The 16,069-nt window shown below is 35.7% G+C and overlaps 2 protein-coding genes across 2 annotated transcripts; one reads left to right on the forward strand and one right to left on the reverse strand.

Moving 5' to 3' along the window:
• The first annotated feature begins 1,854 nt into the window (after positions 1-1,854).
• On the forward strand, positions 1,855-4,826 carry LOC103405011 (probable pectin methylesterase CGR2). The gene is made up of 7 exons (XM_008343987.4): positions 1,855-2,151; positions 2,321-2,473; positions 2,681-2,720; positions 2,918-2,956; positions 3,151-3,525; positions 3,996-4,051; positions 4,454-4,826. The coding sequence occupies exons 2-7, from the start codon at positions 2,360-2,362 to the stop codon at positions 4,604-4,606; spliced, it is 777 nt and encodes a 258-aa protein (XP_008342209.2). The 5' UTR covers positions 1,855-2,151; positions 2,321-2,359; the 3' UTR covers positions 4,607-4,826.
• On the reverse strand, positions 4,819-7,352 carry LOC103405020 (pentatricopeptide repeat-containing protein At3g49710). Its single transcript, XM_008343998.4, has one exon. The coding sequence runs from the start codon at positions 7,250-7,252 to the stop codon at positions 5,093-5,095; it is 2,160 nt and encodes a 719-aa protein (XP_008342220.2). The 5' UTR covers positions 7,253-7,352; the 3' UTR covers positions 4,819-5,092.
• Positions 7,353-16,069: the final 8,717 nt, after the last annotated feature.

Here is a 16,069-nt window from a genome sequence, read left to right on the forward strand (position 1 = left end):
TTTTGTCATATGGTTGCTACACCCAATGTCAATGTACCAGTAGATGTTCACTTTTATCTCAATCATAGCATTGCAGACATAGAAAAGTGTTCCAGTATTCTCAAGTTGATTGGCGTGGTTCAACTTCTGTATTCCTTTTTTTCCAATTGCAATCTCTAGGCATATGACCAAACTTCCCATAATTTATGCATTTGGGTTTTCATTCAAACCACATTTTCCATAATGCAAACTTAGTTTTGTCTTGAGTATCAGTTTGCTTGTAAACAAAGTTAGACTTATTATCCCACTTATTTCCCTTGTTCTTCTAGTTCTTCTGAATTGTTTGATTTCTAGAAGGCCCACTGGATTTGAGATGCTTGTAAGTTACATTTAGTCTAAAATATGTCTTTTCAATGGAGTTCTTAGCATGCCCATCAAACTTTTGCTTAAACCCCTTCAAAGAAACTACAAACTTGCAATTTTACACTTCTAACTTGTTTGTCTCCTTTGAATTCTTATTGCAAAATATCCCAAGATCCCTTCAAGGTGTTTTCATTGGAAATTCTAGGTAAGATCTAGTTTGAGACCGTGTGCACGGAAAATTCATAGAATATGATGATTCATTGATTTTTCACACGAAGTGTATGAGCAAATGATACCTTTAAAAAGTGAGAGCATTCTCTACCTTACATCAACAGCAAACAAACCCAACCATCCAAATAAGTCACCCTATGAGATGCTTACTCATGGCATGAGCTATACTTACTAAGACAAAATCTAAGTGATGCACATGGACTATGATCCAATGACTCACATTGCATCATCTAGAATTTAATTAAAAACAAACTTCAACTCCAAATGATCTGCAAGTAGGTTTATATGTCAACATTGTTCTCGGTTTTTGAACATCATTTTTGTATCCCATTTTCTTTTGGGATCCATTAGTTTCATGGTTTTGAAGCATTTGTAAGTTTTGCAAACATAAGATCACAAAAAACTATTCACATTTGTTGACATATACATATATATAATGTGGTTAAGTCAAGCATGGTTTTGAAATGTTGTCATTTACCCCAAAGTATACCAGTCTTCTTCCGGTCTTGTGGTAATTTTCCTTACCATTGATCCTAAAGGTTTCACGTTCAAAGGCTGGTATCGTAGAAAAGGAGTGAATTTTGGTTCACCCAAAATGTTGACCAGGGTGGTTAGAATGACCGGAAAGCCTTCAAAGTGAGATCAGAGCTATATAGGTATTCCAGATTGGACTTATACAGGTCATGGTAGTCTGGGATGACTTCATTAGCTTGAAGCCCATTAAAGAATATTACTTGTCTCCCAAGTAAGAAAGTCTAATTCAAGTCAAATTAGGATTACTTAGAGATTAAGCAACGTAATCATAATCCTAATAGGGTTGAATATCTTATCGTAACTTCCCTCTTATATAGTCTATCGCTTGACTTGGAATTGCTCTATCTCAAGATTTCTATAAATACCCTAATTTATCTTTGTGTGTATTTAATTATCCAAAAAGTATCTTATGATCCAATACTCTTTACCAAGGATTGTCTCATATTCTCTCATACACGTCTCATATTCTCTCATACACGTCGTTCGTATACGCATAGACATGGAGAAGCATTTTTCTACACGTATCGTAATAGGCTAGTCGTCAAGGATTTGATTCTCTAATCTTGGGAATATGTAGGCAGTATAATCTGAATTCCTTTACACCCCATTAATCCCATCCTCCTACGCATGAGTTTATTGACAATTGGGACTAAATTTAAATTACGCCTTCATCCGTGAATGCTACACCTAAGTCAAAATTCTTCATTTCATAATTATATTAAATTAAAATATCGCTCAAATTATAATGTAAACAAATCCATATGTAGAATAAAAGGTCAAAAGTGTCCTTAACCATTTGCAGGCACGGAAACATGATCCCCGCCGACACACGATGCCAATGCCGCGTGCCGTACAGCCATACAAAATTTAGATACATTCCCACTCACTTCCCACTCTCTCTCTCTCTCCCTCTCTCTCTCTCCAGCTAAAAGCAAAACAATTTTGTTTTCCGAAAGAAAAAGAATCCGCAGATCTAAGATCCAAAGCCATTGCCGCTGATCAAATCCCCAGTGTGCTGCTCTCGTTCGTCGATCTGAATCTGAGGTACCTCCAAAACCCAATTCAATTTCTCCATTATTTGTAAAATACGACCTTCTGTTTGTTTCGCGGGAAAATTTGACAAGAACCTAAACGAATTCGAGCTTCGATTCACGTTCATAATAGTGGACATGGATCTAATCTACAATGTTTAATTAATGTTGTCTTTATGCAGTAATTTTCGGATTCGTTTCCTTTTAAAGAAGCAGCATTCATGTCGAGGAGGGCGGTGGGATCCACGCGCCGCAATGGGAGCTTTCCGTTTTCCGGAGCCTTCAATTCTAAATCGAAGTCGTCGCCTTTGTTATCCATTGGCCTTGTAGTCGTGGTAACTTTTTTTATTTTTATTTTTATTTTTTATCGATTCGATTTTTCGATTTCCTTGTATGCGAATTCATTGTAATTAAGTTTCTGTTCAGTGGGTAGCTCCTACATTGTTCAGAAAATCATGTTTAAATTATGATGAAGAATGCGAATGATTACGATTTTCGCTTTGTAATTTTGTTTTTTTGTTGGGTTTTGGTTGAATTTTCAGGGAGCCATTCTTCTTATCGGCTATGTTTACAAGGGTTCAGGTTTGTGTTATATTGAATGTATTAAGTTATTAACTACCCCATTTACATTTAATGATGTGAATTTGTTCATTTTGATCTGCTAGCTCTGCAATCAGTATATAGAGGTCGTTGATTCTCGGAATTTAATTGCTTCTATTTTAAGATTTTGATACTTACATATGAATGTGCTGATTGAAATGTTTGTTCTTAAAATTCAGGTGTCCGCGGGGGTGCCAACATAGTTAGTAGGATTGAAGGTGAGTTTGGGACCTTTTCTGCTTGTCTTTTCACGTTGTGTTGTACATTTTATCACTTCTGACGTTGGACTTTATTTGTTGGCGTGAAATGCGCTTCTTTTGTTTGATGATTTTTGTATTTTTTTACAAGTGTTTGGCAATTACCTCTCACATACTTGTAATAATAGCATTTTGCCATTTGCTTCTATAATCAGGTGACTTATCATGCACGCTAGAAGTTCATAGAGCAATACCTTTCCTAAAGAAAGCGTATAGTGGCAGCATGCACAAAGTTTTGCATATTGGCCCGGATACTTGTTCAGTTGTATCCGCATTGTTGAAAGATGAGGAAATAGAAGCATGGGGTGTGGAACCATATGAGATAGAGGATGCTGATAGGACTTGCAGGAGTCTTGTGCACAAAGGCATTGTGAGGGTGGCCGATATAAAGTTCCCTCTACCTTATAAAGCAAAGTCTTTTTCTCTTGTGATTGTGTCAGATGCTTTAGATTACCTTTCTCCAAAATATCTGAACAGGACTCTTCCAGAATTGGCAAGGGTGTCTTCTGATGGTCTTGTTATTTTTGCAGGTACTTACCTTTATAGTTCATATTGCCTGTTCTGTGTTAACGTTATAAAAGCTTAATATAGTTTGGTAGTAGGAATTTATGTTCATAACTGATTAGATTTTCACGTAATAAATTTCATTTCAGTCAAAAGATTCACATTCATTTGGTCCCATCTAGTATTCCTGTTTTGGTTGGTGCATCGACTCACAACGAATTTAGAGATATTTAGCAGTTGTACTCTTGGAGACACATGAACACCCCCAGTCAACATATTAACTTTTCTACATCCCTTGTCTTTAGATTCTAGTAAAGATACTGGATCAGAAATACACTGACACCAAAGTGTTTCTGACCATAATGATTTACTGTTGACTCAATGTTCTTTAACTTTTTTACTTTTATATTCCCGTAGACACTAATAAACATTTGTTGATCTTTTACTTTTGGTAATAATAATTTCTAGTTTCATTGCCATTTACTTTCATGTTTAGGTTTCCCTGGACAACAGAAAGCAAAGGTTTCTGAGCTATCCAAATTCGGACGTCCAGTAAGTGATCATATGCTGCCTGTATAATGTCACCATGCTACTTTATAACTGTTGGACTAGTATTCTATAGGATGTTGTCACTCACCGTTTGTATTGGATGGTCATTACTCATTATGTGCTTGAGTTTAAAATTTTACACATGATCCTATCGAAGCGCATGGTTATTTTTTGGTAAATGAAGCGGATAGATGAAGCAGTGACCTGATCCTACTTTCTAACTTGAAATAATTAAAGGAGATGTTGGAGAGAGAGCATTCATGATCACTTTGGGTTTTGAGTTATTACAACGAGCTTTAATAATTGTTCCACGTACATAAGTTGTGTTCTGTTTTGGGTTGTTTAGTGGTGACATTTTATTGCCCGATTGACCTTATGACCAATATATCTTTGTTTTTCTTTTAGGCCAAAATGCGGAGCTCCTCTTGGTGGATACGCTATTTTGTCCAGACCAGCTTAGAAGAAAACGAAGCTGCCACCAAGAAGTTCGAGCAGGCCACATCAAAGGAATCGTACCAGCCAAGCTGCCAAGTGTTTCACCTTAACTCATACCACTAATACATATCATAGCATCATTTATTCGTAAGTTTTGGTATGCAACATTGGCGGATAAAGGGAAAATTTGTTTTTGCTGTCGTATAAAAACAACCCCTGTACTGGGTTAATTTTTATTTTTTATTTTTATAAGACACGTCGTTAAGGACATCAACTTTTGTTGTGAAGGATACAGTCACTATTGATTGACATAGTTGACTGAACGCATAGGGTGATTGATTTCCGTACCGTGCTTTATTTCGTTCTCCAAATCTTTCAGCTCCACCTTTCCACCAGCAATTTTGTTCTATAGCTGTATAAGAAAGTGACTGTAATGACAAATACAATGTGGTGGTAGCGAATAAAATCTGGCTTGTTACACGGAAATCAGGACCAAGAATCATCCTCTATTGATACGCTAAGTCGCTTTGTAAGAAAATTCAATGGCATCGTGTTTGCAGAAGCCGGAACTTCACCTTCTGGAGCAAGAGAACTGGAGTTCACACATTGTCACCAATAATCCCCACAAGAGCAATGTCCGTCCTTAAAGCAATGAAACCTGTGGGCATCTCTCACAGTGATTTCTCTCCCAGCAATGGCAGAGATAAACTTGATTGCATTGTGGCAGTCCCCACAAATCCTCAGGTTCTTCACCACAAGCAAAGGCTCTCCCTCTCTCGTCGAGAGCAACCCAAATGCAACCGCTAGCTTTTCACTGTGATGCCCTAACCTAATCTCCCTCTCTCCTTGCACCGATTCATCGTCCTTTACCAAGGTCCATCTTAAATCAGGCACATACCCCGCTTGCTTCATCTTCCTCGACATCTCCCCCAAGTATTCATGAATTTCTTTGATCATCGGGTGGGAAATCTCTTCAGCCACAAAAACGTGTACCCTCTTATTCACCTCGATCCAACTACAACCTGGTTTCTTCTTCACTCCTCTATCTCGCATATGCTTTCTAACTGTTGATACCTCTTCCCATTTGCCTGCTCTAGCAAACATATTAGACAGCACCACGTATGGAGCAGCATTTAGAGGTTCCAGCTGAAGAAGCTGATTGGATGCCTTTACTGCTAGTTCAATATTTCCATGCGTTCTACAGGCACCAAGTAATGTAGCCCAGCCAATGGAGCCAGGGCAGAATGGCATCGTCTCGATGAGTCTCTCAGCTTCACCCAGTTTGCCTGCTCGACCTAAAAGATCAATCATGCATGAATAGTGTTCTGCTTCTGGTTCAATCCCAAACTTCTCCTTCATCATATCGAAATACTTCTGACCCTCCTCTACTTTTCCAGTGTGAGCACAAGCAGAAAGGACAGAGATAAAGGTTACTCGTGTAGGAACAATATCCATCTGAAGCATATGTTCAAAAAGCCATAGCGATTCTATTCCAATCCCATGCTGTGCATAACCTGCAATCATTGAATTTAAAGAGACAGTGTTATGCTCTGGCATTCTATCAAATAACCTTCTTGCATCATGAAGATTTCCGCATTTCGAGTACATTGCAACAAGAGCATTATTCACCGAAATTTTATTTGAAGGGATATCAGATTTAATTTCTAAGGCATGAATCTGCTTTCCCTGAGAGGGGGATGACAAATTAGAGCATGCACTGATCACACAGACGAAGCTGCAATCATCAGGGCTGTGACCAACACGTTGCATTTTCCGGAAACAATGAAGAGCGTCTTCAGAGAACTCAGCATTTTGAGAATACCCAGAAACCATCGTGTTCCAAAGAACCAAATCTGGAAGAGGGATCTCTTGAAACACTTTCCTACATTCTGCCATGCCACCAGCACACTTCGAATATAAATCAATTAAGCCACTCCCAACATGGGAATTCTGGTGGAAACCAGTTTTGATCAACTTAGCATGAAACTGAAGTCCACCCAACAAGTCTTCCACACACGTAAATGCAGTCAAAACACTTGCCAATGTAAACATGTCGACATCGAAGCCCCTCCTTACCATTTCCTGAAACAACCCCAGCGCTTTCAACCCTTGGCGGTGCTGGCCGTACGCCACAATCATCGAATTCCAAGACACTTCATCTCTCACCTCTCCCGTCACCAAGAACACCCGTTTTGCCTCCTCCAGAAACCCATTTTTACTATAGTAAGTTACAAGCGAATTGTTCACCGAAACATATGAATCAAAGCCACCCGACACCACCACACAATGCAATTGCCTAAGCAAACTGACATCATCACCACAACCCGTGATCACAGCAGAGATGGTAAACCCATCCATGTCGAGACCCATTCTTCTCATCCCAGCGAACAAGCTCAACGCCGGCTCAGTCTCCCCCCTATCGGCATAAGCAGAAATGAGAGTGTTATAAGAGACCAAGTCCGGTATAGGAATTTTATCAAACAGTTGGTGTGCAATGTGGGTGTGCGACTCTTTAGCGTATGCATTAATGATAGCGTTGAAGGAGAAGACATTGGGGTCCTGGGTGTGGTTGAAGGCGCTGCGAGCGGCGGAGAGACGGCCGCATTTGGAGTAAAGGAGGATGAAGTGGTTGGAAAGGTAAGTGGAAGGAGGAAGGAGGGACTTGATGTAGAGTGCGTGGAGGGCTTTGCCTGTAAAGAGGTCTCTGTCGGCAATGCATGTTTTCAGAAGGTGGCGAAAGCTTTGCAAATTACAAGAGAATTGGTTCATCTAACATGTCAATTCCAAAAGCGTAGAGTTAGGACGATTGTATTCAGTTCCATGCAACAACTCATGCTATTTTAACGAAAAGTCACGGCACTGTTCACTTAATGATAAATCACATTTTTATACTAAAAAATCAATTTTGATACTATTTACTTTATTCTTTATTGTGTCATTATCGTTAAAATTTAAAATTTTCAAGTCTTTTTCATTAGTTTTCCTTTCAAAATATTCATAAAATGAATCGACTTGCAAGGAAACGACCAAAGTGATTAGCACACCTTGTCTCAGAAGACTTTAGGCCATATTCAACTGGACCGGCTATAGGGTCATAGGCTAAATGATAGTTTTTATTTATTTATTTTTTTTTTTATTTACACAAAACTCATATTCGATGGAGGTCTGAGCCAAAAAATCTTAGGACCCACAGGGCCAAAATCTAACCATATGGCCAGCAGGTTGGCTATCCTTAGCCAGCCCGTTCAATTGGGCCGAGCTGTATTTTTTTATTTTTTTTATTTTTAAGAAGAAATTTTAAAAAAATTAAAAATTCTAATTTTTTTTTCCTGTAAATACCTAAGACATTCTTACACCATTTCTCACATCATTTTCACCATTCCATACTATCTTATCTCATTTTAGTCAATTCTTCAAATTCTATTCACCTCAGAAACTCTTTTCATACACACCCCTCTCTTACCTCTTCCAATAATCATTCCTTTAACTTTTTCAATAATTTTCAAGTAGCATTCAAAATATGTCAGGAAACCTTATTTTAATATAGTTGTTTAATTCAATTAACCAATAAAGCCAAAGAACAAACTTAAAATAATAAATTATTGAGGAGGCTAAAAAATAGCCTCATTCGGTTGGATATGGTATATAAATATGGTCTGACTTACAAAATAATTTCTTGTAGGGCTATAATCTGAACAAGGGCTAAACATAGCCCTTTCGGTTAGAGATGGTCTTAATGATGAGAGAATGAGAGGAGTTCCTTCTTCGGGTTGTAATCATTTGAAAAGAAGTTGTCACATACTAGCGTAAAGTCTATAATAGTCCTGACTACTTGGTAATCCAGTTTTATATCCATTCGATTGAATAATATTTCGTCAATTCAATCATGACCATTCATTTTTTGCACAATTGAGTAGTCTGGATTATTGAAGAAAAATTGCACATACTAATCCTAACCGTTTGTTATTCAGGTATACAAAAATATATAGTGGGATGGGTTTACATCTAATTGAATCGGTTGGTAGGGTCGTAACTACATTGTAACCCACTCTTTAATTAAATCATGAGAATTGGTTGTAGACAAGGTATTAAATATCTATGATATCAGAAATATCGGTAGTCCAAAAACACATAAATTTCAATGGAAATATCGGGATATTATCGATATTGATAAAAATTGAATAAATACCACGGAAATTGTAAGAAAAACTTGGAAATTTTTATTGAAAATTTGCAGGATATTTATTTAGTCAATTATCTATTAGTTTATCACAAAAAATTGGAAGGAAATGCATTGCATGATAGATATAACTGATTTAAGTTGATTATATAGCGAGTTGGCAAACATTGTGAGTGTAGAAAATATGTAGTAATTAATAAAAGAAGTTTTAACACACCATAATCATTTATATATAATGAATTAGTACAATATTTTACACTTTATACATTGCATGGTAAGATACATGAGTGACTTAGCAAGGTCTAAAATATCGATGATATCGGAAATATCGGTAGTCCAAAAAAATATCGGTTGTCCAAAAACATGGAAAGTTCGATGGAAATATTAGGATATTATGGATATTTTAGACCATGGTTGCAGATACACAGCCCTTTAAGAGGAGGGATCTCTATTTTTTCGAAAAAAAAATAGGGATTAGTCGTGGGACTCACTCCACATCAAATTTCAACTATTTGAACCGTCTATTTTGTAAGTCTCGATTCAGAGATCATGATTGCAAAAATTCAATTCAATCCAAAACCATTTCCTTATTTATTCATCATGATAAATTTCAATGTTTCTTGAAACATAATATTTGTCAATTTCTTTAAATTCAATTAGATACCTCAAATATTCCCAAATTGGCTAATATTTTGCAAGGATGATGTATGAGGTTCAACTTAAAAAATAGACGGTTCAGATTGATGAAGTTCGATGTAGTGTGAGACCCACAACTAGGAGGCATCATTTCATGAATTTAGGTGGTCTCAGGACTACCCAAAAGTCCGAAGAAGGGCCTATGAGGACCTCAGAGGACTACACAACGGTCTGGGTAGGTGGTGGAAGAGAGAAAATCACCATTGTTGTGCCTATGTTCTATGCAAAAACTTTGAACCAAGAAAAAATATCTAATTTCAAACAAAGAGGAACACATAGAAGATCACCAATGACTCTGTTGTTCTTGGACATTGGCTCTAACAAGAAAGAAAGACTTTCTCTCTCCATTTCACACATGACTAGGGATAGGCAACGGTTATGGAGGGCTGGTGACCGCAATTATTTACCCATAACCGTTTAAGCTCTTACTGCATAACCGTTTACACATTGGGTAATTACCTAAACGGTTATATCCATACTCATAACCATTTATAAATGGTTAACTATACTCATAACTGCGTATCAATTTAATTGTAACCATTTACCCGTTTATCCGTTTTTTAACCCCTTTACCCCTTTTTACCTATTTACCCTCTTTTTTACCTATCTATATTTTATAACAACTTGAAAATTAAAAAAGAAAAATTTGTCATAATTTTCTTTCTCTAACAGTTAAACGCCGTTATAGGTACACTTAGCATGCATTTTCGTATTTTAATCTTTACCAGTAATTGAAATAATAGTTTGCAGACAATATTTTGTATTGTTATCAATGAAGGTAATTTATAGTAACACAAATGATTCCAACAAATTTTTGGCATTGGGGTTAAGCCCCATGCATCATAAAAATGAAGATATCATGAAATGACCAAAGCACTACCATCTGTAAGTAATTATCATAGAAACTTCATAATACAAACATAAAACGAATGCACAGTGTTGTATAGAAAATAGGGAGCCTTATTTATAGAGACACAAATATATATTCACACAACTCCACACCTTTTAAAACATTACAAAGAGGGACAAAAAAATCCAATAACAAAAAACCAAGCCCAATCCAGAAAGAAACGGATTGACTAAAATTACGGCCCATACCATTAGACTATAACCATTAATAAACAACCACGTTAACCACTACACGACAAAAATCATAAAAACTAACCAGTTCCTTCCCCTTTTCCCTTATTAAATACTCGCGTTCCTCTTCCCCAAACCTATCATTTCAAATTCCCTCTCATGCAAAAGATACTTCCCTAGACAAAAAACCCTAAAATCTCCATAGTTTCCTACACTTTCAGCCGGATTTTCAATAAGTGATTCACAAAGTTCAGACGGATTTCCAAAAAGATTAGTGTTTCAAAGGTTTTACTATTACTCAAAATCATCCTTTTGCATGATTATAATTCAAACTCTGTCATAAACGAATGCATTATCAAAGTTTTGGATGCATTGTCAAGTGTTTTTGCAAAAGAAAACTGTAAAAAAACGCATGCATTATCAAGTGTTTTTTGCACTTGATTTTACAAAAAATTTAGTGTTCAAGTTCGTGAAATTTTTTTTTTTAGTGTTTTAGATGTTTCAGTTTTGGCTTTTTAGTTTATATGTATACTGATTCTTAAACATCTGAAAAAGAAAATGAATATGCTTCTAAATTTTGTGAGTAAAAAAAGTAACCGTCTAGCTTCGATGCTACACTTTGAATTGATGTTGCTTTTTGTAAATTAATTCTAGTTCTACTTTCTGTTTGTAAATTGATTCTTAAACATCTGAAAAAGAAAATGAATATGCCTCTAAATTTTGTGAGTAAAAACATTAACCATCTAGCTTCGATGTTGCACTTTGTAAATTAATTCTTGTTCTACTTTCTGTTTGTAAATTAATTCTTAAACATCTGAAAAGGAAAATGAGTATGCGTCTAAATTTTGAACCATCTAGCTTCGATGTTGCACTTTGAATTGATGCTACACTTTGAATTGATGCTACAACACTTTGAATTGATGCTACACTTTGTAAATTAATTCTAGTTCTACTTTCTATTTTGTAAATTGGTTCTGCACAATTATGCATCTACATTGTGTGTTAATCGCCAATTCTACATCTACCTTGTTTGCTAAGTGATACTGCATCTACTTGTTTGCTAAGTGATGCTGCATATAGCTCGTGTGCTAAGCATCTGCCCTTTGCATCTAGTTTGTCATTTTTATGATTTCTTATCATTTGATAATTTATTATACTCATGAACATTTCATTTTTTATTTATTAAGATGACGAGAAAAGTAAAATATTTTGCAAAAAAAAAAAATCATCTCTAAAATCTCATGTCGTAAAGCATCGGGCAACATACGAGAACTATGCTCAAATAAGACTGAATCTTTTGGCATTGGCAGAACTAATACAAGAGCTCAAACCAAAACTTGAAGAAAAACCAGAAGTCTTGGCATTCATATATAAGTCACCTTTTGGCAGACTGGTGAAAGGTTACCTAAAAGGTGAATTACAAATGTAGAAATCAGACTGGGATGTCATATATATAGTGAACTAGTATGACACTGAAAAGAGAATGTTCAAATTCAAAAATGGATATTGCAAAGTAAATGTTGATGGTGTCCAACGCATATTTGGGATCCTAAATCGAGGCAGAGAAGCCCCTCAGTCAATAAGAGACTCAAGAATCCCAAGGTCAAAAGAAAACAGATTTGTTGATAAATACTTCTTGGAAATGACAAGAATTGGTAGAAGAGAAATTGCACACACAATTCAAGTTGCATTTGATACTAGGATAACAGAAGGGGATCAAGATGCAGCTTGCCTTATAATTCTATATTTGCTCAACACAAATCTACTTAGGAACTCAGCGAGGAAACTCCCTTAGAGTTTGGCTAAGAATTGCAATTTCATCGATAACATAAATCAATACAATTGGGCCAAGGAAACAACAAGATACTTGATGGAATAAATCGATAGAACACAGAAGAGAAAAAGAGACAAACAACCAACCATCAGCGGTGTTGCACTTTTACTGGTAAGCAAACAAAAACTAATAAAAAAAAATCAGTTTTTGCCTTATTTTACAAAAATATACAAATCTCTAACTTTTATTTTGTTTACAGTCCACAATCATCAACCCAATAGAATGTTAAATGGATAAATGTTTTGTTTGACGAAACATTGTTCTTTATTAATGAATGATTAGATTATTGTAATCTAATTAATTATCTCTATAGTAGAGATGATATGGTAGTGTTAACTGTTTAGAAAATAACGATGCTTAAAACCCAAAAGGTTGCAAGGTAGTGACTAATCCCAACTGAGTTGTGATACCTCTAAAACATAAAATACGAGTTGGTCATAGATGGATGCTTTGGATCGTTAGATCCGGATCCAACACCTTCTTATTAAAATTGTATAGAGGCGAAATGTTCAAATCTTTATTCTTTTGGAAAGAAGAAAGAATCAAAAAGTTGTTGAGGTTAATTCACTTAGATTTTAGTGACATTTGTCCACAACATAATACTACTCATGTTATATGACATTCACCGAAGATCCCTATCGGTTGGACTATCATTTATTTTGAATAAACACAAGTCCGAATACTTTGCAAAAGGTTTCAAAGAATTTAAGAAATGTAAGTTGATGAGTAAGACGTCTAAAGTATTTGCCTCCTTAGATTTGATCCAAGGAAAGATAACACTTTAGAACAGTTTCCTTGAAAAATATCAAGGAAAGAAGCATTAAAAGATAATGGATTTCTCCATTAGGAGAAGAACGAACTTGAATAAGATTTAGTTCGTTGGATGTTATCAATTACCCATATATAGGATATATGCTTCTAAGACAATATGATTGTCAATTAGAAGATCTTTCAAAATTTTCATGACTCCATAAGATGTAGTTGGAAAGAAAGACAAATCTTAATCATGTTAAGATTTGGGGTTGTGTGCTAATAAGCAATATTTGTTTGAGAATTATCTTGTGGATATCCTTAAATTAACATTTGGATATCACTTCTATAAACCAACTAACAAATGTTGTTTGTTGGGTAGTTCATTGTAATCCTACACTAGGATTTGCCTAAGATAGCGCAAATGAACAAGAGATAGAACTCAAAGAATGGGTTCTTTGAGAGACAAGATGATAATCAACAAATATAACAATCTAGTTCCTACACCACAAGCTCCAAGGTAGTCGAGAAGGATTTATAAACCGTCTCAGTTGAATGGTTTGAACTTTATGACTATGTCATAGAGTTGCACCTCTTAATTCGAAAGAAATAAGAATGAAAATCCTTATGACTACATTGAGTGTATATACGATATATACTCAAGGAAATGGTAAAGTACCATTTGACCCGAAATAATGAAACCTCCATAGCTAATTGGTAGCTTAAGGTGACTACAATTAAAGAGATTGGTTGACTTGGAAGAAACCATCTTTAACGTAGTCTTGGTTTCAATTAATTCGAAGATTGCTAGCTACAACTAAATGGTGATTCAATGTTTGGACATAATATGGGTTTCCGAAACCATTATTAAGATAGTCTTGATAATATATGTCTAAAACTATGAATCACAAGACATGTAAGTTGTAGAGATCCATCCATCATGGATCTTAGCAAGCTAGTGGGAGCTATAAGCATCTTATGAGAGAAAGATCAAATCGTTTGATTTCTCATAAAGATGTGAATGAATCTTTTGTTTACTAGGTTTACAAAAGATTAGTGGGAGTTAATCATATTCCTAAATTTAAATATATATATATATATATATATACACACACACACATATATGATATATTAATTTTGGAAATGAAAAGAATACTTCTTCGTTAAAGTTATGACTTTAAACATTTTATAACGATAGAATGTATATGGGAGATATAGTCTAAATACATGGGATAGAAATCTATAATGATATATTTCAAGATATAATTCGATTATATCAATCCCTAATAATAGACAAGAGATGCTAGGAAGTTTCTCATATGATGATAAACTTCAATTAGAAGGACGACTCTAGTGAGACTAGCAAGTTGCCCTTCTCAAAGGGAACGTACACTTTGACTCCCAAAGAAATAATGCGTAAATAGAATCCTTTATGCATACGCAGAAAGGTGATTTATGTATTTCATATTGTATGAAAACATTGATATGAGTTGTACCTAGAAAGGTATAAGACGATATCAGTGCAAGCCCAGGATCAGAACCACGACAACTATCAAGTGACTCCTTAAGTATTTGAGAAATACTAAAGGATAAATTCCTCAAAGAATGAGGAAGAATTAGAGTAACGTAAAGGAAGCGTAAATGTATTAGATTATGAATCTAATCCATCATTGGATGTTTCTTCATTATGAATGAAGAGATAATCAGCTATCTCTTTATTATGACTAAAGAGATATTTGGATGGAAACATTAAAAGTAATGACTTTAGTGTGTTCCATTATGAATGCAAATATATTGCCATATAGAAGCTTACAAACAATGTTGTTTGGATGGGAAAGTTATTCATGAACTCTCTATTCGGTTCCAACCAGAAAGTGTCTCTAGTGTACCGACACTACGACACTAATGGGGCGATAGTTCAAGCCAGGGAATCAAGGTCTCATCAAGATCCGAACTCAAATGAGAGACTGAACCACATGATTGAGAATCATGTATAATGGTGACGTCGTTATTCTCAAGGTTGCTTCTATGGATAACATATAGATATCCATTGTCTAGGCCTACTACTCAGCCATTTTTGAAATGACTAAAGAAGAGGTATCATCACTGATGACCAAGCTGATTGGCTCTAGTGCAAGTGGGAGATTGTTGGAAATGTGCCCTAAAACCAATCATGTGATGATATTTTACGGACATTTCACATGTTAAACTAATCTAGTTTAATATCAAGGGCAAAGATTATTGTTTTAAGCCGTCTCATATAAATGTTATATGCTTAAACGATAAGTCCAAGGAATATGTAATTAGGAGAATGTAATTTAAACAAGTTAGATTTATGAGACCATTCTCTTTCGTATACATATCCTAAACGTTCATGATCATAGGATTGCCAATTGGGCATTGACAGTCCGTTAAGATCAGTATGTGCTATGTCTTCTCTTAGTGAGAGTGACTGGTCTCGAGTCATTGGTGTGACTGACACCAAGATAAGTACGTAGGTGCTCAATAAGGAATGAGTTCACTGAACACGATCAACGAAGAGTTCTCATACTCATGTCACATAAGAACTCATGGTTGGGATAATGCAAAGTAGTCCTTTGACCTGAGGCATCATAGTTGTTTTGTGGTTAGGTCCTTGATCTTTGATTATGTCAAAGTCACTCCATTCGCGGGTGTCCACGGCATAGTTGGGGTTAAGCCACTTAGCCATGGAGGCAAGTGAATACGCAACAAGGGATCTCTAACCTTCAAACCGTTTGAGGGAGAATACTCTATGATATGATTAAGAATCTCTGGCCAGAGTATAAATGAGATTTAGGAAGTCGTTCCAAATCACATTCAAAGTAATCATATAAGTAAAATGAATCACATTGGATAGTAGACATGAATAAACTATCAAACCAAACAATGTGGTCAAGAGTATTGTATTAGAGAAAGACTGTATTGCATTGTAATCCTAAACTGAATAGGTTCTCCACCTCTTCTGATTAGCTTGGGTAACCATGACATACTGCTAGGTGTCACTCATGGTTTGTGGAAGCCCTAG

The sequence above is a fragment of the Malus domestica genome, chromosome 02 (genome assembly GCF_042453785.1).
Source record: "Malus domestica chromosome 02, GDT2T_hap1".
Taxonomy (NCBI): Eukaryota; Viridiplantae; Streptophyta; class Magnoliopsida; order Rosales; family Rosaceae; genus Malus; species Malus domestica.

Excerpts from the sequence above, each read along its gene's own strand:
- LOC103405011 (XM_008343987.4), top strand. The coding sequence starts at position 2,360 with ATGTCGAGGAGGGCGGTGGGATCCACGCGCCGCAATGGGAGCTTTCCG. Across the intron at positions 2,474-2,680 it reads CCATTGGCCTTGTAGTCGTG|GGAGCCATTCTTCTTATCGG; the intron begins GTAACTTTTTTT and ends TTGAATTTTCAG. Across the intron at positions 2,721-2,917 it reads CTATGTTTACAAGGGTTCAG|GTGTCCGCGGGGGTGCCAAC; the intron begins GTTTGTGTTATA and ends CTTAAAATTCAG.
- LOC103405020 (XM_008343998.4), bottom strand. The coding sequence starts at position 7,252 with ATGAACCAATTCTCTTGTAATTTGCAAAGCTTTCGCCACCTTCTGAAA.